Genomic DNA, 21,948 nt, shown 5'->3' on the forward strand with positions numbered 1-21,948 from the left:
GAGGACAGACTCCTCGGTCCCGGGAAACGAGTGTAGCAACAGCGACACCTGTCGAACTCGCAGGATTATCACAGGGACAGGCTGACGCAGTGCAACCAGCTAAAAACAGACGGTCTCCGAAGTGCGTCGCGCTCTTTACCTCTCGGGGCGTCCGAGGAGGGTACGAGGACCGCCCCCTTCGCCGTGGAGCGCGTGGGCTCGTTGCCCGGCAACAGCCGACGGCTCAGAAGGCCGAGCCGCGTGGGCCTCGCGCGCGCCGCAGCACACGGCGGATGGTTGCGCGCCCCGCGGCTGCGGCACCCCGGCCTTCGCCGCCGCTACAGAAGCACCTGCCGCCGCACACGCCCTGCGTGCGGCCTCGCCCACGGCAGCCCCGCGCGGCCTGTCCGCAGCTCCTGGGAAGCGGACTGGACGGACCTTTCCCGCAACTCAGCGGCGCTTCCAGATCCGGCTGTCCGGGCTTCTCCCCCGTGAGGCTCCCTAGTGCCTCCATAGGCGAGGCCACCGTTTACGTTAACTGGGTGTGTGTTCCTAAGGTATGTTAGCTATCAGCATGGACGTTACATAGTTTTTAATTTCTTTTTAAAAAGATTTTGTTTTTAGAGAGGGGAAGGGAGGGAGAGAGAAACAGCAATGTGTGGTTGCTGGGGACCTGGCCTGCAACCCAGGCATGTGCCCTGACTGGGGATTGAACCTGCGACACTTTGGTTCACAGGCCACACTCAATCCACTGAGCTACGCCAGCCAGGGCTTCTTCTTAATGTCATAGTTAACGTAACTGGAATTGTGACTGACTTTGGAGAAAATGTATAGGAAAATAAAGGAAATATTTAAGAAATTAATTTTTTTTAATTTACAAAAACAGATAAAAACCTAAATACATGAAGACAGTATAGACAGAAACTGCCGTTCACGATGAAAGTTGCCGCAAAGCGGGCGCATAATTGCCGCGAGCCACTGGCGAAGTGTGAAGCGAGGGGGCCGTGGGGGACCTGGCACGGGGCCCCTCAAAAGGTCAGAGACAGCTGGCAGGCTACGCAGCAAGGCCACACATGGGTCTGCCCCCACTGGCCGGTATTGGGGGGCCCATGTTCGCAGCGGCGGCATTGCCAGGGGAGCTCACAGGCCAACTGGCAGGTCCCCACACGGGGGAGTGAGTGAGGAAGGGAATCTCCCACACGGACGAGCCCTGAGCACGCTGCGGGGCGAAGGCAGCCGGGCCCGCAGCGCGGACGCTGTGTGAGCCACCCACTCACAGGCTGTCCGCGGGCAGCACAGCCAGGCGGCCGCCTGGGGCCAGGGCGGGGGATGGGTGTGAGGGTGGCGTGGGGACAGGCTGTCGGGTGGGGATGCGAGCCTCCCTGGGGGCCGGGGCGGTTGCACAACACGTGAACCGAGTTAATGCTACCGAACCGCACATGTGAAAATGATTAAGATGGTGATCACGTTACATGTGTCTCACCACGATCAAGAATTACATTTTAAAATAAAAATTAAATGATGTAACTGGAATTAAGAATGTTAAATAAGAGTGTATGGGCTTCTTGCCCTAAAACCTGCTTTATTTACCTATTTTAACCGTGTTAAATAAATTTACCAATGTAATTACTGTTCCGTAAATGGATAAAGATGTTTGGGTAACTGAATCTCAGAAAAAATGAAAATGAGTTGCTCTAAGTTTTGCCACTGGAAAGCCCTGCGAGGACAAGGGTGCACACTCAGGGGCAGTGTGTGAAGGTGCCCACAGGAAGCCCAGGAATCTGGGTCTGACGTTTGGGGGGGGGCGGGGGCCGGGGCGGGGGCGGGGTGGAGAGCCTGCAGGCTGCATCCCGGGAGGCAGGGGCGATGAGGCAGTGGGGCCCTGGGGGATGGAAGCCCCCACCCCAGTTTCCCAAGTGATGGTGGGTCTCCCCTCAGAGGCCCTAACAGGGTGGCACCCAGGTTGTTGGCCATGGGACCCGGAATCGTCCCGGAAGCCTCCCTACTCTTCCAGGATCCTGGGAGGCCTTGCTTCTGGGGCCTTCAGAGGCAGCTGTGTCTGAGGAGGCAGCTGGCCCCGGCCTCGCTGGTCCCGGCAGCAGCACGCAAAGATGGGGCCCACGGGCAGAGGCCGGTTCACTGAGCAAAACTGGGGGCGTCAGGCAGGCCCAGCACCACCCCAAGTGAAGCCTCGCTCTGCAAAGTCTAGTTTGTGCAGCAAACTCTAGATTATTTTTATTGAAGAACGTTCTGCTCTGAGCTGACCGAATTCTGTGCAGGAGGGTGGCTGCGGGGGTCCCTCTGAGGAGCAGGCCTCAGGTGTGTGTGGTGTGGCACAGAGATGCAGTGGGCGGCTCAGGGGACCGACCCCAGGCACGTCCGAGCCCTGAGGTCCTCAAGCCGGTGGGCCGGGCTCTAGGTCAGTGGTCACTCGGCTCCGAACAGCTGAAGTTTGCCGTCCAGGGTGGCCGTGGCGAGCTGTGAGGAAAACAAGCGTGGGGTAAGCCCCTGGCTGCCTCCCGTCGCTGGGTGCAAGGAGACCCGTCAGCTGAGCGAGGGTCCAGCCAGCCTTCTTGTCAGTCACTTTCTAGAACACTGACCACGATGGTAAGAACAGCCTCCGCTGGCCCAAGTGCCCCTCGCCCCACCCCCCGGGAGTAGAGGGACAGATCCCAGCATTTGGGCCCCTCACTGGCACTAGGCACCCCCAGGGGGCCGTCCCCTCCTCGGCCAGGCCCACCCGTCCTGGCTGCTGCTCAGGATGCAGGACCCCAGGTGGCTTCCCACCTCCCGCTGGGCCAGCCGAGCAGAGGCAGCTCCTGGTCCACCACCAGCCCGTCGGCTCAGCGAGGCGCCAGGGCCAAGGTCATGGGGCCAGCGAGGTCTCTGGTCTAGGCCTTGGTCCGCTCAGGGCCACAACCTGAGGACGGGGCAGGGACCCTCTTTGGCCGCAGCACCGTGAGGGAGCAGCCTTCCCCCTGCGCTTCCTCAGAGGTGTGGGCGTCCCACTGCAACTGGCCTCTGACCCCAGCCGGGCGGCACGCGTGCTCGGTATGACCACAACCAGTGTTCGGGGACGTGGCCAACAGCCCCCAGGGTCCTGGAGACGGGGCCATGTCCGGGGCTGAGGTGCCGCAGAGCCAGCAGCGTCACGGAAGGTGGCCCACATGGAACGCCGGCCGTGCCGGGCCCGGCTCACGGTGCTCTGTCCTCGGCGGGGTCCCTCGGCACCACCCGACCCTGGAGTCCCAGCCCACCGCCGAGGCCGAGGGGAGCTCTCGCGGCCTGTCTCCCATGCTGGCGTCGACGCAGACACAGAGACAGACAGACAATGGACAGAGAGTGGACGCGGCTGCCCTACACTAGAGGAGAGCTGCAGGGCCATCAGAAGCCTCGCAGAGAAGCATCTAGAACTTCTGTAGCACGGCAGCAATTTTACACACCCCACGTTTCAGAGGGGGCACTGGGGACACGGACGTGAGGCCAAGCTCGGCCCCACTCGGGTCTGCCGTGCGACGTGGGGAGTCAGTGGAGGCTGGGCCACCTGCGTTCAGGTAACTCCTGAGTAACAGACCAGGGTAAGGTCGCCTGTCGGGAGCCGAAGGGCTGGAGCAGCAGCTGTCGGAGCCGAGCACCCAGGGAGCTCTGCGCCCACGTGGGGCCATGATGGAACCAAGCGTGACAGGTGGGTGTGGGGCTTCGGACACAGTCCCAGTCCCCACGACGCTGCCAGGGGCGGCGTGATGCCCACCGTGCACTTCAGAGCCGACACCACTGGGGGGCGGCGCTGTGTTCTCATCTCAAAGAACAGGCCCCGGAAAACAAAGCCCGACTTCGCGCCAGAGAAAGCTGTGCTCACGGGCGAGTCCCCAAGTGCTCTACACTCGTGGGCCAGCCGCCGGCGAGTTAAATGCGTCTTTGCCGGGACCGTATTGGAGACGATGGCGGTGCCGACGCACAGCCGGGACTGTAGAACCGGTCCTCCCGCTCTGGAGCCCTCGTCTGCAAACACGGCTGCCAGAGCCCCACCGGTGACACCGGGAAGCGCTCGCTGCCCTTCCCAGAGCAGGTCTCGAGGGACACAGGGATGACAGTGCGAGAGCCGGGCACCGCTCCCGTCCCCTCTCCAAACTCTGCAGCCACTGGGAAAGGGGAATCGACAAGTCGAGGGGCGAACGCATCAGCCCTCACCCAGGAGAATCCCGCTAACGTCCGTCCCGCAGTCGGACCCGCAGCGCCAGAGCTCCACAGAACACAGGCCTCTCGTCCCTGGTGTGCATCTGTGACCCTGGAGGGGCAGGGCAGGGGGCGGGGGGGCCAGAGCGGCCCGGAAAACGCGCCCCAGGAAGCCAGGGACAGAGCTCCACGAGAGGCTTTTCAAAGGAGGCCCAGGGACACAAAACAAGCCCGTTGGAGCCAGGGGACCAAAGGTCAGTCGGCACAGGGCAAGGGGAGGACAGAGGAGGGGCGTGAGACCTCGGAGGGCGGGGCCAGCGGCTGGGTAGCGGGAGCCAGAACCGGTTTGGACCGGCTGAGCGGATGGGCCCTTTGTCACATGGTTCCTGGCACGTCGGAGGGAGCCGAAGAACAAACGCGGATCCGGAGCCGCAGAGTCCCGAGAACACGCCTGTCAGCACCTGTGATGTATGTCGTCCGTACCCTCCTTCCCTGCACAAGCCATGTGGTTCTCATTCTCTGGCCCACATGGTCAGAAAAAGGAAAACAAACAAACAGCAAAGAAAAAAAAACCCACCAAACACCCTTAGAGCCCTGCAGCCGCCCGGTTTCCATGGCAGCTGCGGCCCCTCCGCGCCCGTGCAGACTCTGGTCCGAGTGGGCAGAGGGCTCCCCCGGCTCCCGCCAGGGCCTCGCAGGCAGCCGGCCCCAGCGAGGCAGGGCGGCTGAGGAACACGCGGTGGGGAACGGGGGCTCCTTTCCCGAAACAGGACGAGGCCACCCCGTCGCAGTGCAAGGTCAGTTCCCACTGGAGCGGGGCCGCTCAGTCCCCCGTGGCCGAGGGCACACTCCAGGGCGGTGGGCAGGACAGGACTGACTGCCCGCCGGAGAGGCTTTGGCCGGGCTCGTCCCTCCGCTCCGCTGCACGGGCGAGAAAGTGCGGGCAGGGGCCACAGGAGGCCACAGGCGGGGCCGCCCTCTGTCGGCCTGGAGTAGGTCCCATCTCCGTCCTCACGGACGGCGGCAGGGGCGGGGCTCCGGTGGCCGTGGAGACACGGAGGCCGACCGTGGTTTGGGCTCATGAGGAGGAGCAGACAGCCGGGGGTGCCCCGTGCGCCACCCCAGGTGCCCAGGAGAGACCGGGGTCTCTCAGCCTGGGTCAGGAAAGGACCCCGAAGTCCCGCAGGAGAGCCGGCGCCCTGCAGCACGTCACGTGGGACGAGGGGAGCGAGTCACGTGACCGACGAGCAGCACGGGGCTCAGCCGCCGCTCTTCCCCGAGCACCCGGCAGAGCGCACCGCGGACCACGGGCCCTCGTGCAGGGCCTCGAAGGAGACGCGTGGAAAACGGGTGGAGACACGACACAGGATGAGGCGCTGCCAGGAAGAGCCGGAAGACTGGCCGGACCCACAGCGAACCCAGGAGCAGGAGCAGATCACCCTCGCAGACAGGCGGTCGCTCTGGGGAGGGCGGAGGGGAAAGGGCTGCGGAGGGAGTCGCCCCAACTCAGCGAGGCGGCAGGACGCGAACCGTGGAGGCCAGCTGACCGGGTCCCACGTCGATTTGGTGGTTCCAGTAGAACCGGGGGAGGGGATGGAGAAGAGGGGGCACTGAAGGAACAGAAGCTGGAACCGCCGGAGCCAGGGGCGCATCCAGGCGTCTCTGAGAGAGCAGAGAGCGTCCAGGAGACGCAGAGCACCAGGGTCCGCCCACACCCGAGGTGCGATGTGCTTAGGGCGGCAGCCAGGGCGGCGCGGGCGGCAGCCCCGCCCACCCGGCGGCTCGTCCTGAATCTCTGCTGCACTGGGATGGGGGGGGGTGGTGCGGGGGGCTCCCGGCAGACGCGCGCCGGCCCCACGCACAGACGCGGCTCCCGCGGGGGACTCTGAGCAGGTGACTCTGAGGGGCAGTGCGAATCGAGGTTCCACGTTTCCAAACGAGGCTCGTTTTTCAGTTTTAAATGTTACTGTTAGTTATCGGCCACTAACTTTGTCACAGAAAGGAAAGCTTTAATTCTGATGAAAATAAACGGACCAACGTTTTGTTTCATGTTTCATAGTTTCCAAGTTTTGTCTCGCAGGTCTTTCCAAAGCACAGATCACAAAGCGATTCTACATTTTTTCCTACCTGCTGCCAGTTTCACCTTTACATTTATGAGATTAGATCATCAGATACACACAGGCTTAAAGAGAAATACAGGTTGGTTTTTTTCTCAATATAGAGCCATTTTCTTAAACGTCATGGCAAGTCATCCACCTTTTTCCCGTTGTCTCATGGTGCCGTATTCAATGTGCACCAAGCCCCCGAACGGACGCTGGTCACCTCGGAGTTCTCTAGCATGAACTTCTGGTGCTGCTTCGGGTCTCTGAGCAGTGCCAGTAGCTTCTGCTTCTGTGGTTTCGAAGTGTTTCTCACCTGGCAGAGAAACTGGGGAGGTCAGATAGCCTTCAGCAAATCTATTCTTTCCCAACATACGTGCTTCGCGGTGAGTTTGCTGAGCCTCACTGGGACTGGGCCGAGAGTGTGGCGAGTGTGCAGCTGGTGAAGGTGCACCACCGGCCGCACCGAGCAGCGGCGGGAGCCGTGGGAGGACACGGGCCACCCCAGACCCGGGTCCGCGAGGCCCACTCGAGTTTCTCCGTTTCCCCCTCAGTTCTGCTTTCCCCAGCTAAGCTCCTGGAAGCTCTCAGTCCTGTTTGCTGCCGCGAAGGAAATCTTGTTTTATTTGTAGTTCATGTTGTTGGCACATTGACTGTTGAAACTAGGTGTTAACTTCCAGTTAAACGAATCAGATCATCTGCAAAGAGTGAGCTTTTTTCTCTTCCAAGCCTTTCACTCTCGTGTGTCTTCCACTCCTTGCTTTGTCCACCAGGACAGCCCGCGTCTCAGCTGCAGCAGGACCCGGGGGTGGGAGCATCGCCCTCCTGGCTGCCGTGGGCTCAGGTGAGCCCCACCAGGTCCGTCGTGTGGAGGGCAGGGCGGAGCTGAGAGGTGCCCGTACCGCCAGCGGCACAGCCCCACTTAGAGCTCGCACAGGGGGCCGTGGCTGGGGGTGACGCAGCCTCTGGGGCATGCAGGGGGCCAGGGAAGGCAGGGAGGGGGCCAACACCCCCTGTTGGAGCTCGCACGGCGGAGCTGCACAGACCACGGGTGCTCCTCGAGGTGGCACAGGACATGTTGATCAGGGCTGACAGGACACGGTGCCACACGGGGGCACGGAAGCCAAGGCCTTCGAGCGGACGGCGGAGACAGCCGAGAGGAGCGGGCTGGCCGGCCGACACCCGGTGGATGCTGCTCTGGCTGAGCCTCAGGCCACCGCAGACTCTGCCTTGCAAGACGTTACCGGCTGCCTCCCGGACCCAGACCTGACCTGACTCTTGCGACCCAGTTCGTCGTCCCCAGACTCTCCTGTGAGACGTCACCGCTGACTGTTTCCGAGAGACTGTTTCCGACGCTGGGTTGCTGGAGACTTGATCGGACCCCATCGGGGAACGCTGGTCAGTGATGGGCAGGGTCACCTGCGTGGGCTCCCTGTGACTCCCCGGTGCTGGTGTCGCCAGCAGGGACGCCAAGCCGGCCGTGCAGGTGCAGAGCTGGCTGGGGCCCGCGTCCCCCTCCCCTGTGGGTGTCTGAGCTGCCTCCCGGGCCCGGGCTGCATGGAGCCCGGGCGGCAGAGACCCCTGACGGGGCCAGACGCTGACCAAGGCGGAGAGCAGAAGGTTTACTTTGGAGGAAGAGCCCGAAACTGGCTCCCATCTGAAAGCTCCACGGGCCAGCGCAGATGAGAAGCAGGAGAACTCGCCACCGTTTCCCGTTTCGGCTGGACGACCGCCCGTCTGGTTCACAGGTTCCGAGAGAGCAACGCCGTGAGGACAACTGCGTGCCCCTCGGCCTGCAAGCGTCTGTCACAGCCCCTGGTCGGTGGGAGCACCGCACCCCCGGCGGTGGCGGCCCCGACCCCCGGCTCCCAGACGCAGACCCGGCCCGGGCCCCCTCCTGCTCGGCTGGCTCAGCGCCGCTGGGCCGGGCTGAGCAGCAGGGCTGAACACTCTCCAGATGGCTCCAGTGTGCAGCCAAGGCTGAGCGCTCCAAAGATTTAAATTCTGTAATTTCATTACTCCTCAAAGCTCTCTAATCCAGGATAAATATTTCCACTTCGTTGAAAGTTGCTGATCCAACATGTGGGAACGTTTTGTGGCTGCGCCCTGGCTGCTCCCCCCCAGGCTTCCAGTAACTCGGCGTCACGGGCTCCATCCGCGCAGCCTTGCTGTCGGGGCGGGCGTCCCGCGTGACTCGGAGCTGGCTGGCCCGGACCCCGGGTGCGTTCCCCCTGGAATGCCCCATGTGCAGGAGCCGCAGGAGGGGTGCGGAGCACATGTCGCCACTGGAATCCACAGCTGTGCCCTCCCTGCGTCCTCGCGTGACTGTGGCCTCCGCACTGAGTGGCTGCGGAGTCGGCCGGCAACCCCAGGACTGGCCGCTCTGCACTGGGGAGCTCGTCTCTGACACGCTGTGGGGACGCGGGACAACCCCCATGGCAGCCGTCCGGCGCACCGTGAAACGCCACGCTCTCCGTTAGAAGGCGGCGAGGGGTGCGTGGGGATGCCGGGACTCGTGGGCCGGGACTCCGCACTCCCACAGCGGCTGCTGCCCGAGAAGGAAGGCCTCGCCTGCCCGGCCGCTCCCACCGCACCCCTGGCCTGTGTCGGGTGGGCGTAGTGGTGGGAGCCCGGGGAGCAGGTCTGTGGCAGAGCGCCGCACACAGCCACGCCCACCCGCCGCCCTGAGGGCCTGGCCCTGCTAGTGGAGGAGACAGACAGCGGGACAAGACCACAGACGGGCACATCCTGAGGGGCCCCCCGCCACGGGCCTCTCCCTGGGCACGTGCTTGCGCCTGCTGCTTGCTGCTGCCGCCGCCACGACAACCACAAACTCAGTGGCTCAAAGCAGTCACCTCCCCGTTCTGTTGGTCAGAGTCCAGAGTGGGCCTCACGGTGCGGAGACCACGGGGCCTGCACGGCCGCCGCCTGTGTTGGACCGGCCTCAGCCCTGGGCCCCGGCCCTTCCTGCACCTTCAAAGCCGGCGACATCACGTCTCTCCCCCGAGGCCTCGGCCTTCCTCCTGAGCCCCCTCGTGAGCCCCCGGCCACTTGGATGATGCAGAGTGACCTCTGCGCCAACCAGGTGACCAGGACCTTCGCCCATCTGCCTCCCCCCGAGTGCCCTGTGGGGTCACGCGTTCACAGACACCCGTGGGGTCGCCATCCTGCCCGACCTCGGAGAGGAGCTAAGGATCAGCAGAGAGGTGACGCGGGTGGAACCATCAACATTCTTCTGCGGCACAACTATGACAAAAGCACCCGTGGCAGGCGCCCCCAAATGCCACCCACCCCACGCCACGTCGCCTCGCCCGGGACCGGATCACTGTCACCGCGTGTCCTGGCTCCTTAGAACAAAGCTGCAACGTGGCTTCTGTGAGTGGACCGACGCTCCCGTGGGTGGGAGCGGCCTCGCCAACAATAGAGCACCGGCCCTCCCCACACAGGCACGTGGCGGCGTCACCAGTCCTGGGGGGAACACGAGTGGGCCAGCCCCGGGCACGGGGCTCTCCCCCGGGGCTCCTGGGAGCGCCCACACGCTGTGCCCTGTGACCTGCTGCTCTGCTCCTTGTTTTGGAAGGAGAGTGAGAGGGCCTGACGGGGGTGGGGCACTGAGATGCGCTCCCTTCACGCGCTGGGGACTTCCCGGCACAGGCGGCTCCCTCGCACTCTCAACGTCTGCTGTAACTCCCCGGCCTGCCCAGGCTGCCCAGAGCCGCGCAGAGTGAAAGACCGATTCTTGTTACACTCCAGTCACAAAACACCCTTTTCCCGTTACTTTCAACCTGGACCCGTCCAGCCGACGTGAGGTTCCAGCCAAGAGCCGTGAAGCGGAAAGCCGGGCCGTCTGCCCCGCCTCCGGTGGGGCGCACGCAGCTCCCGGGCCTCCGGGAAGAAGGGCTTCCTGACAACTGGGTTTGAAACGGCGGGGACAGGTTAACGAGTGCTGGATACAGAGGGATCGGGGGTAAATTTATTTCCCTGTGCGTCAAAAAGCCGACGGGTGGCAGAGTGGGCGGAGGGGAGGGCAGGCCATGACAGAGCACATGCGGAAAGCGGCGGCAGCTCTGTGGCTGGGGGAGCACGTCCCGCTGCTGCTGGAACACTGAGTCACGGCGCCGGCGGCCTCTGGGCGGGCGGCTCCTGCTCCCACTGCCCCCACGCAGTCATGGCCGTGGAGAAAATCAGGGACCTGGGCCCCTCCGTTGCCTCTGCTTTTCCTGTCGTTGGACCCAGATCCCATCGAGGACAGGGTCGCCGGGCTAGTCCCTCCCGCACTCAGCCTGGCAAACTTCCCTTTGGAGCCTCGTCACCCTGTGCTGCTCGTTAGCTTATTGCAAAGTATTCTCGACCTTCTGGTGAGTTCCAGCCGGTTAAAACCAGCTCCCAGCTGCTGGGTCCCGTTCTCTGCATGAGGTCTCTCTGGACAGAGGGACAGAGACAGACAAGAGAAACCAGTGCACCCACCGCAGCACAGGGGTGGTGGCTCCTGCAGGAGCAGGTGACGCGGGTGTGCCGGCGGGCGCAGACAAGGGCCCCCTCTGTGCGTGGGGACCGGGGCTCCGACACCCTGAGCCTGTGAGCGGGGTTCCCCGGCGGCGGCAGAGCTGAGACTGAAACTCAGGCACAAACACCGCTGCTCCCAGGAGCCCGGCCACTGCTGGGGCACGGGGCTCTGGCTGACCCCCACCCATCGAGCCCGCATCTGCAGAGGGGCACAGAGGCCCGGATGGCCCCAACCCTGCAGCTGCCCGCAGGGGCCCCTGTGGTCAGAGTGCTCTGGGGCGGCCACAGTGCAGATCCCTGGGCCCCAGCCCCCTTGATGCGGCGGGACAGGGTGGGGCCCGGAATGTGCATTCTCCCCAGGCCCGGGTGACACGGCAGCTGGCCGGGCCCCACCTTGAGCAGCGTGGCTCCAGGCTCTGCCACCGCTGAGCCCCACGCGATGCACACTCCTCAGGACACAGGTGCCCGCAGCCCCACGCTGTGCGCCCAGACGCGAGTCCGCAGCAGGGACCCTGCATCTCCCCCGCCCACTGTGCCAAGAAGCGTGACCACAGCCAGCGAGGGTGGGGCAGGCGAACATGGGGCCATGCAGGGGTTTTTAAAGACGATGAAAGCGTGACTTCTGAAAACACTGCTCTTCCCATTTCATACCCGACTTTCCAGGTTCTACTCTGGGTCTTTGACTTGTTTCCTTAGGAGACGCAATGCAGACACGTGGCCTCCAGAAGCAGCCTTTCCCCCCCTTTCCTGCCCTTTCCGACCCGATCGCTGGCAGGAGGGAGGGGGGCGGGGCGGGCAGAGGCGGCAGGTGTGTCCCTGCGGCCGGCGCTCGGGGCAGGTGATCTGCGCAGAACCTCAGACCGCAGGTCCGCAAAGCCTCGGACGTCACAGCAGGTCACGCCCACAGGGCGCCCCCGTCTCGGGCCCCGTCCGGGGCCCCGGGCCCCGGTTCTCCTCGACTCCGCTGACCCCCACACACGCACCGGGCGGGGGGTTCTGACTCCGCGTCGAGCGAGTCACTGCTGCCGCCGGATTCCCCGTGGAATGGGCGGAGCACGTCTCCCTGAAGCTTCAGTCTGTGAACGTCCTGAGGTCGCCCGACTCCAAATCTTGACTCCTCCGGCTGCTGCTTTCCCCCCGAGAAAGAAAAGTGCCAAAGACCAGGTTCTTCACACCCCATTTTCCACTCTGCGTAAAAACGCAACACCGAACACACGGACCTGCCAGGGAGCTTTCTCTGTACACTAGCCGCACCGCCTTCCCGAACCTAAGGGACCCGTAAGTCACTGCGATCGATGGCCGTGATCAATGACCACAGTCGATGACCATGATCAAGGACCACAGGAGGGTGAAGCAGGCGGCGGCCACCCCAGCCACTCTGTCCCGTGGGCCCCAGGGTGGGTGCCACCTGAGGCATGAGCCCCCGCTCTCCTCCGACGAGCGAACGTGGGAAAGGTGAAAAGCATTTGCAAGCCCACTCATGATTTGAATCCTGGGTGACAAAAAATCACACTTTCAAGTCCAGCGAGTCTACGAACCAGGAGCACAGTCGTAGAGCTTCAGACCGCCCTCCACTCGGCCACGTTGCTCCGGAGGCAGCCCAGGGTGGTGGGGCCAGGGGCTGGGCGGCGGTGGCCGGGGAGACCCTCCGGAGCCCCCGCCCCAAGCCCAGCAGGCCGCACACCAGCCTGACGCCAACGACATGACTTAAAACGTGTTTAAAGGCTGCAAACAGGAGGTGTTCCACAGTGCAAGGCAGCAGAACCATCTGTTCAGTTTCCCCCCACAGATGCCGGAGGGGACGGCTCGAGTGGCCTCTGGATTCGTGTTAAGGGCACACTCGAGATTTCAGAAAAGCAGGTGGACGCATCGCGCCTGGCCGGTGGGCCGGACGGACTCTCTCCATCTGGAAACAAAGTCTGTGGAGGACAGGAAAGGGACGCGAGGAACACGAAGTCTCGTGTGCCGGGCCGCGGGTGACATCGCCCCCAGCTGTAACGGCCACGGGCCTCGACAGGGAAGCAAACCCCACGATGTCGAGAGCACCGAGAAACACCGAGAGGGTGTCGGCGCCCCGTGGGTGCGCTGCAGGCTGCTCCAGGAGACAAAAGAGGTTGCCTTACGGTGCACAAGAGATGATCGATAACTAGACATCTTTCTGGTGGATCCGGCTAAAAACAAAGAACTAACACCAATCATTATCAAATTTTCCCAGACGACAGAAGAGGAGAGAACAGTCCATAACTCCTCCTGTGAGGCCAGGACCCCGATACAAAAGCCAGATATCACCGCCACAAGGGAGGGGGACGGCAGAGCCACACCCCTGGACCAGAGAGGCACAAAAGTCCTCTGTTCAAAACGCAGGAGGACAAACGCAGCCACAGAAGAAGGACCGTCCACGGCGACCCAGTGGGACCTCCCCCGTGAGTGCGGTGCTGCGGGAACACACAACATCAACTCCTGGAACACGCCAGTCAGTGCAATGCAAACATACCGTCACCTCCACAGACACAGCAAAACAACGTGGAAAAGGCACACGGCTCAGGAAGACGCCGCGCAGCAGACCGGGCGCAGAGGAGACCCGCCGGCAGCCATCTACACGCCCTCGTCCAGTACCACCCACAGCGGCGAGAGACGGAGCCCCCCCACACACACGCTGCAGCCTGGGTGGGGCCTCCGGGCCCAGGACCTCCGTGCGGCCTTGTCCGGGCCACCCCAGCCAGAGCAGTCAGCCGAGAGAAGGACATGAAAACTATCTAGAATGAAAAAGAAGAAATAAAAGCTCTACCCATTGGCATACGATGTGATTTTAACATTGTAAGTTCCAAAAATCCATTAAAAATAGTGATCGAAGCGAATAAAACCACTCGCCCGGGCCGCAGGATGCAAGATCAGTGTAACAGAAATTAGCTGCATGTTTACGTGGCAGCAGTACATGTTCCAAAATTAAATTAAGAAAACAATTCAATTTACAATAGCATCTAGAAGAATGAAATACTCAGAACTTAATTTTTTAAAAAGATGGGCATGACTCGTACAGTGACAACTAGGAACTGTTGCTGCAGAAAATGAAATGAGATCTGAGTAAGCGGGAAAATATCCCGTACTCGCGGAACAGAAAACACTGTCATTACGGCAGTAAAATCCCCCAAACTGAACTAGAGATTCGATGCGATCAGACCCCCAACTTCTTTTTCAGGCACAAAAACACTGCCTGCCCGAGACCCCCATGGAAATGCCAGGGCCCCGAAGAGCCACAGCCGTCTCGAGAAGAAGGAAGCGGGGGACACTTCACGGCATCGGCACTTGCGACGAGGACCGGCACTCGGAGTGCGGCAGGCGCCGAGAGACAGGCAGGCAGGGAGCGGGCGAGAACCGGGAGCCCAGAAGTGAGAGACCGAACGGTCTACCGGTTTCTGCCAGCGGCTCCAGTGCCATCCGATGGAGAGAGAGTCGTCGTCCTGTGAACTGGCGGGATGGAGCGACAGCTGGAGCACCAGGGAAGCACGCAGGTGGGCCCCCGACTCACATCGCATGGGCGGGCCCAAATGTTCATTGGGTTTTTGCCATGAGAAGGATCCAGTAGCACTTAGTTGTCTTTAGCTGATCTGAAACTATTTCGTTAGATTGTATTGTGACAGCTGTCATGTCAGCGTGCTTTTAAAAAAACTTATCAAAATTGGTGAATTTCTGTACAGCCATTTTAATATTGAGGATGGAAGAAAATACACATTTGTGGTGTGTTATGCTTTATTATCTCAAGAAAGGTAAAAACACAACTGAGATGTGAAAAAAGCAGACGGGTGCAGTGAGCGGAGAAGGGGCGGTGACTGGGCGCACGTGTCGGCAGTGGTCGGCGAAGTTCCGTGCTGGAGAGTCCCCGCCGGGCGGTGCTCCCCGGGGGGCAGACCAGCTGGGGTGGACGGTGGTCAAACTGAGACATTAGTTGAGAACAATCAGTGTGACGCCACATCAGAGACAGCTGACACACTCTAAATGTCCAAATGAATAACGTTATTGGTAAAAATGAAAAATGTGTCCTTTATTTTATGGAAAAAACATACGGTCTTTTTGGCTAAGCCAGCATTAATGCAAAAACCGAGACAGGTCAGCTAAGACTACAAAATTCTTGAAAGAAAACACGGAGGTAAATCTTCGTAACTGTGGCTTTGGCACATGCGTCTCTGAATGACGCTCAAACCACGAGCACCCCAGAAACAGATAAACTGAACTGGCCGAAATGGAAACTCCTGTGTGTTGAGGAATACCGTCAAGAAAGTGAGGCCAGCCCACAAAAGGGGGCACTGGACGTCAGCTACACGCCTGGTAAGCGTCTGGTGCTCAGAATATATGACGATCTATTAAAACCGAACAGTAAGTGTCAAAGAACCCAATTTAAAAATGGGCAAAGTACTTGAACAGAATGTCTCCCCCAAACCAGAGTTTCTCCCAGACTCAGGGATGCACAGATGGCCGACAAACACGTCAGCCACCTTCAGCCTCGTTAATCATCAGGGAGACGCTCAGCAGAATCCTGAGGCACCGCTGTACGGCCCTGGGAGCAGCCCCAGGGAGGACGGGAGGTCACCAGGGCCAGTGGGCACTGGCTGGGTGGAGGTGTCGGGCCCCTCACGTTGCACGTGGAGTTTGGACGAACGCAGCACACGGAGGAGTCTGGCAGGCACTCCCACAGCTGGAGACCCGAGTCGCTGCGTGAGGCGGAGACCCACTGCCGGGTCTGTGCTCGCATGGCAGGGCTGGGAAGATGTTCAGAGACGACTGGTCCACGAATCCCCACAGCAGCACCCTCTGTGTGGCCCAAGTGCAGGAACCGCCCCGAGTCCATCAGCAGACGGGCAAGCCGAGGGTGGCCTCGCCGAGCCGCAAAGCAGTTCTGAGCTGGGAGCGGGAGGGAGGCACCGGCCGTGCCACAGGGTGGACGGGCCTCGGAACCCTCGTTCTCAGAGGCAGGTGCCAGGCCCCGGCAGACAGAGGTTGTGAAACGCCATACCCACGCAGGGGTTGGAACAGGTGAGGCCGTGGACGCGGGGTGGGTTGGTCCGCCTGGGGCAAGGGTGCGGGGGGTGGGGTTCTGCCTGCCAGCGGGCAGGGGTTTCTTGGGTAGGCGGGTGCCATCATCTTGGGACAGACAGGGAGCAGGGCTGCACGACAGACGAGTGCGCTCAAGCCAAAGGCATTGCAGTAAAAGATGGTGAATTTTAAGTCACGGAAATGATGTTTCAGTAAAAAGATCTAATGAACGTGCATTCTGAAACATTTGCAGATGAATTTCCAGCTGGGATTTGCTCCCACAGGACCTGCAGGTACAGGCTGGGCAGGGCAGAAGCATCGGGTCGCCAGGGTTCACCTCTGGACACACTGGGGAGTTTGCATACGATTGTCTTTGCAAGAACGACTGAGTAAACCTTCATGAAAAGGGCAGCTGAGGTGTAGTTATTATAAAGCTACATAATCAAAATTGGTGGACTCTGTTGAAACGGAAAATAATGTTAAGAAGCTGACCCAAGATACTACACAAAGGACCTGGCATTTCAGATTATTGAGGAAAAATGGGGTGTCTGCTCATCCTTTCAGAGAAACACAAATGAGTAAACGCCGTACCTAGTACCTTATGCACAGATGAACTGCACACGGATATTTTAAACAAGATTAAAAATACATTAGAACACATTATGTAAATATAAAGCAAAACTAGAAAACTATCAGTGAATGTATCATCTTAGAAGTTCTCCTAAATCAAATTTTTAAAAAAACTTAGATTTTTTTAAAATACCAGAAACGCAAAAATTATTGCTAACGTATGGAAAGAGGCTGACACCCAAGTTAAAAAGTGTCTCTACAGAAAAAAAAGGGAGAATAAATAATCCACAAAAAAGTGAAATACCAAAGTCCAAGATACTAAGCACGGTCCCTTCTCCTGCCGCTTGGAGTCCGAACCCCCGTGCTCTGGGGCGCCCCTCCGTGAGCCGCAGAGGCAAACGGAGGTGATGTCCCCCACCCCCCTTGGCGCCCCCTCCACTGCTCGGGACCTGCCTGCGGTCTGGGCAACAGCTGTTTTAGCACGAGAGTCTTCACTGTTCGATGTAGATGAGGTTTTCTCCCGCCCTGTTAGAAGGTACACCCATACGAGTTGACCCAAACTTTTTAGAGAAAACTGGGCAGTGTTTATCAAAAGCTGTCAGGCAGTGAGGACACTCACTCACAATGACACTTCCGAAACTCACCACAGGAAGTGACCACAAAGGCACAGAAAGTGTGTCCCCACGGATGGCCGTCACAGCGCAGCGAGCACTGGCCACCCGAGCAGACACGTCCTGCAAGCGGCAACCAAGTGCCGGCCGGGTCCATCACAGGCCCGACACCAAACTCTGCGGCGTGACCCGCCAGGCTCAGACAGTACCCGCAGTGGCATGCAGTTTTCCACGCACGTGCACGTGCCCCACACATCTGCACACACGTGTTCAGGGGAAACCGAGTTTCTGTGCACACCCACTCACAGTGGTGGCCTCTGCATGTGGGAAAAAGCTAAGGACCAAGGGCTGGTGTTTTTCTCCTTTCACTTATTCGCTTTGTCTTGTTTGTGTTTATTTTCTCCTTTCTAAAACGGTGTATGTTGTTTCTTTATGCCCTGGCTGGTGTGGCTCTGTGGACTGAGCACGGGCCTGTGAACCACAGGGTCGCCGGTTCAAGTCCCAGTCAGGGCACATGCCCAGGCTGTGGGCCAGGTCCCCAGTGAGGGGCAACAAGAGGCAACCACACATGGATGTTTCTCTCCCTCTCTTTCTCCCTCCCTTCCTCTCTCTGAAAACAAATAAATAAATCTTTAAAAAGTAAGTAAAATAAAATGGTATATGTTGTTTGTTTAAAACGTGGGAAAGCATCTAGAAATAATACCATCCCCGAAGTTAAAAGACAATTCCACCGACACGTTGCGTGTCTGCCTCTTAAATCCCCCATTCAATGGCTGCACATTCGACAGCTTGTGCCGAGACAGAGACTTTTTCTCGTGGCCAAACCGCGCTCGTTAAGTCAGAAGTGTGATCCACTTTCTAGCTCGCCTCCAGCTTCCCTTTGGGGAGTCAGTGAGAGAGGCGAGCTTTGGACCAGGCTCGCTGCAGTGAGTCACCGCGTTTGAGATTCCACTCGGCAACCGCCGAGGAGACGCGGCAGAGCCCGCGTGGCTCTCCCGGGGACGGTGCTATGTGGCTCTCCGCCGCGCTCCCCGGCTGTCCCTGCCCACGGCCCGCCCTCGAGCTGACAGCCAGCGGCCGTGTCCGCGATGCACGCCCTCCCGGCGTTGTGCAACCCTGGACCGATGGGACACGTGTGCGGAGAGCAAGCTGATTTCGACACGACTTTCTCAAGCTGAGCTTGTAAATCACTTGCAAAGCAGCCGAGCAGAACACAGTCACCGCCAACCGCCACATTCCTCTGCCGTGACTGCAGCGTGCGGGGCCGGAGGCCCTGCCAGGCATCCGGAACAAATCCCTTCCCCGCGCCAGAAGTTAGCTCAACGGCCATTACAGAGAACACGAACCATCTTCTGTGGCCACGACTCCAGCGCTGCAGCACACGCAGCTGCACGCGTGCCGCAGGCAGCACGGGGGGGGCTGTCACAGGGACGGCGCGTGAGCTGCCGTGGAGACCCCTGGCCGCCCAGCAGGAGTACAGCCGCAGCCCAAGGGGCCCGGTCCAGTCCCTGCCTTTCCCTGTTTGCCAGGAAGGAGGACGACAGTCCCACGCGCTGTCAGGAAGGCGCGGGAAGTGCAAGTCCGGGGCCGGTCAGCGGCACTCGCGTCACCTCCTGCGGTCCTGCTCCGCTTCATCCACGCGGCCCACATCCCCGTCCAGCCTCCGCAGAGGACACACACGTTTTCTCACAGTCAAGCACCTTTTGGAAGTTCTCCGAGTGCGAAGGAGCCCAGGCACCCCCGGGGGCGAGGGGCGGCGCAGAGAAGCAGGTCTCCTTCCCTCTGACCCGCCCCCCCCCCCCCCCCGAGCCCGGCCCACTTCTCACTCGAGTTTCTGCTCAAATGACGATTTAGCACTATTGCCAACACTTCAGCACCGCACGCCAAGGGCCGCAGTGACAATCACAGTCGAGCGGGCGGAGCAGGTCTCTTCACTGCTTGTTCACCGAGGCCCGGGGCGAGCTCGCTGGGGCGTGGGAGCCGCGTCCCCCGAGCTGACACATCGCATGGGGCGACCGGAATTACACCAGCCGTCTCTTGAAGCACTTCCCTTCACTGTCAAGCAATCGTGTGAGAAGGGACCAGGTGTGTCAGTCAGTGACCGTGGCTGGAACCGAGGCTCACGGAAATCACGGAGGCCACGTGGACAGCGCCTCCTCGGAGGCGGCTGGCAGCTGGGCAGGAGGCTGATGGGAGGGCGCGCAGGCGGGCGGGCCACAGACCCTCACTTGTGACATGAGGGTCTCAGCTCACCAGGCCGCCGGGTGATGCCAGAGGAGGACAGAGGCCACAGGCGACGGGTGCACAGTGAGGGAGCTCGTGGGGACACAGCAAATGCCGCAGAGGGCCCGGCGATCCCTGCAGTCTCAGCAGAGCGGGCGCTGGCCACCCAGCCTCCTGCGGTCCAGGGCGCAGCCCGTGGGGAGAGTCACAGACTCCAAGATGGAGGACACTGAGTCCACGAAACACAAGACGAACGGGGCCAAGACAGTGGCAACCAACACCACCCCTCGCCCCCCAGCCACCGTGGGCAGCGGTGGGTGTGCGCAGGGCTGAGAGGAGCGGGTGTCTGTCAGCAGCGCTGACCCTGGGTACGTCAGGTGCTCGGGGCCCGGACTGGACGAAGCCTGGCCAGCTCTCCCAGGCTCTTTTCCACGCAAAGTGTCAGGTGTGAGTGGTCACAGCGTATTCAGCAGCAAGACGGAAACTCAGGGAAAACTGCTCAAATAGACGTGGTGGCAGCAATCTCCTCCCGTTAACGTGATTTTTAAGGACTTAGTTTAACCAAAATGGGTTTTTCCCTGTATTTTAAAATTTAAAACCCTGACCATGAGAAAAATATCATATTTTCCAAGTTCTCAAGGTGCCCTGGTTGTGTGACCCCTGAACACACCTCAGAAGGAGAACATAAAGGAGTTCTCTGTGCCGCCAGGGGTGGACAGACGGGGGAAGGGCCCCAGGGGAGAGTCCCAGCTCCCTGGGCCCAGCAGCAGAGCGGCCAGAGCCCTGCCGGCAGGTCCCGGGGCAGGCGCAGCCTGTGGGGCAGGGGGCAGAGTCCGCGGGGAGTCACTGCTGGGACCCCTGCTGCTCTGCAGCCCCCAGGCCCGCTTGTCCCGCTGCCGCACCGGGCACTGCGGGGGATCAGCTCCGTCCCCCTCCCCAGGGAGGTCTCAGGGCTCCACAAGCAGGGCCCGAACAGCAGCCCGACGCCGAGCAACCCTTGGAGGTCCCAGTGCAGACAGGGAGTCCCACACCGCCCAACCACCCGCCTGCAGCCCCCAGGGAGGACTCTGCTGGGGCTGCTGGCCCAGGTGTGGCCCTGACTGGCCTCTCCCGGTTTCTGGAACGTTGCCTGTGGCCCTCACACCAGCACCGTGAGATCCTGATGTGCGGTGTTCGTCTAATATTTTGAGGGGGGTCGTCACGTCTTGTCCACGCCGGGCCCTCCCCCAGACACTAGACACAGATCACACACACTCTCCGACCATCGGACGGGCCCCTCCATGCACGGCGTGGACCTTCCCCGGTGAGCAGCAGCCTCAGTACTGGGGTGCGGCGGAACAGGACCCACATAGGGCCGCACCCCCGGCAGCTCTACGGGCGCACGTCCCACCCAGCCGGGGTTTCTTCTCCGCAAGGGAGGGACTCGTCTCACTCGGAGACCCGCACCCCTTCTCCGGTCATCCCGGCACACGGACACGGAGGCAGCCCTTCCCTCCACAGAGACCCTGCCGGAGCCCAGAGGCCACCCCAGTCAACACATCGGCGTCCTGGTCTCCCCGAGGAACCTGACGCACTCGCAGTGGCAGGCAGACATCGATGACGGCCTTCTCTGGCCCGCAGCTCCGGACTCACGGGGACAGAGTGGAACCGAGACGCCCAGGTCCTCACCGTGTAACACGTCTTACATCCTCTGCACAGAGTCTTCCTCCGAGCTCTGACGCGAGACCACTCACCGTCGGCAGGACCGGCTTGCGGCCCATTCACGTTCTCTTCGCTTCTTCTCAAGTGAAAGTTCCTGTGAACTTGTGCTCCTTCTCCCTCCAAATCCTTCCCACGAGAATTTGCAAAATCCTGTCCTGACTCTGCGCTCGTCGTCCGGCATCCGTCCCTCGGCGCCAACTAGCGCTGGTGCCGCCTGTCCGCTCCCGGACACCCCGCAGTCCCCTGGCTGCAGCTGAGCAGGTGTGCATCGGCACGGAGCGACACACTCTGTCAGAGAAAGCCCTCGAGACTTTTCTTTCCCCCCAGAAGGTCCATTTCCTGCGTTTGTGTCCACGCACACAATGGAAACTCACACGAATCTTAAATGCTGAAAGGCTCACCCAAACAACGACCAACAGGTAGGAGGTAACACCCGCAGGCACGCAGGAAGGCCATACCTGGGGGATGGACGGGCTGAAGGCCACCGTGGTGACGGTGTCCGTGTGTCCTGACAGCCGGTGGGAGAAGGTGCTGGAGCCCATCTCGTACACGTACGCCTGGAAGACAGAACCAGCAGGCATCCCGTGTTGGGAGTCAACAGCCCCGTCACACAGAGACCGAGTCTGCTGGGTGCCCGTGAACTGCCACAGCGGCACCTCACGTAGCCGAGGTTTACATTTAGGTTTACAAACAAGGTGCTTCTTTTCCCTCCAGATTTTCACGTTAACAAATCTGTATTATACTCATTACCCTATCGCAAGCCTCCACCATACTGTGAGCAATTTTAAACATTTGCTCACGTCTGATGATTAATTTTAAGAAAGGAGTAAAATCTTATACTCCAGCCTCTCGACCGCTGGTCATTGGCACCAACTCACTGCCAAGCATTCCCCAGCTTGGGATGCAGCGAAGAAAGCTTGAGTCAGCTCGGACAGCTCAGTTGTGAGGCTGCACGGTTCTGCCACAGCCCAGGTGTCGCAGCTCAGCCCCCACCTGGCTACACAGCTCCGCTCGGGTTTCTTCAGCTCAGCCAGGAACACGCAAACCCCAGG

The 21,948-nt window shown here is 60.7% G+C and overlaps 1 protein-coding gene across 1 annotated transcript in view; it reads right to left on the minus strand.

The window, feature by feature from the left end:
• Positions 1 to 1,221: 1,221 nt before the first annotated feature.
• Positions 1,222 to 21,948, minus strand: part of WDR27 (WD repeat domain 27) — a 48,468-nt gene continuing 27,741 nt past the window's right edge. The window contains exons 23-24 of the mRNA XM_036024994.1: positions 21,355 to 21,453; positions 1,222 to 2,457 (exon numbers count right to left, since the gene is read on the minus strand). Coding sequence (XP_035880887.1) covers positions 2,407 to 2,457; positions 21,355 to 21,453 — 150 coding nt within the window. The 3' untranslated portion in view covers positions 1,222 to 2,406. The remainder of the gene's footprint in view (positions 2,458 to 21,354; positions 21,454 to 21,948) is intronic.

Source organism: Phyllostomus discolor, chromosome 4, assembly GCF_004126475.2.
Source record: "Phyllostomus discolor isolate MPI-MPIP mPhyDis1 chromosome 4, mPhyDis1.pri.v3, whole genome shotgun sequence".
NCBI classification, from domain to species: Eukaryota; Metazoa; Chordata; class Mammalia; order Chiroptera; family Phyllostomidae; genus Phyllostomus; species Phyllostomus discolor.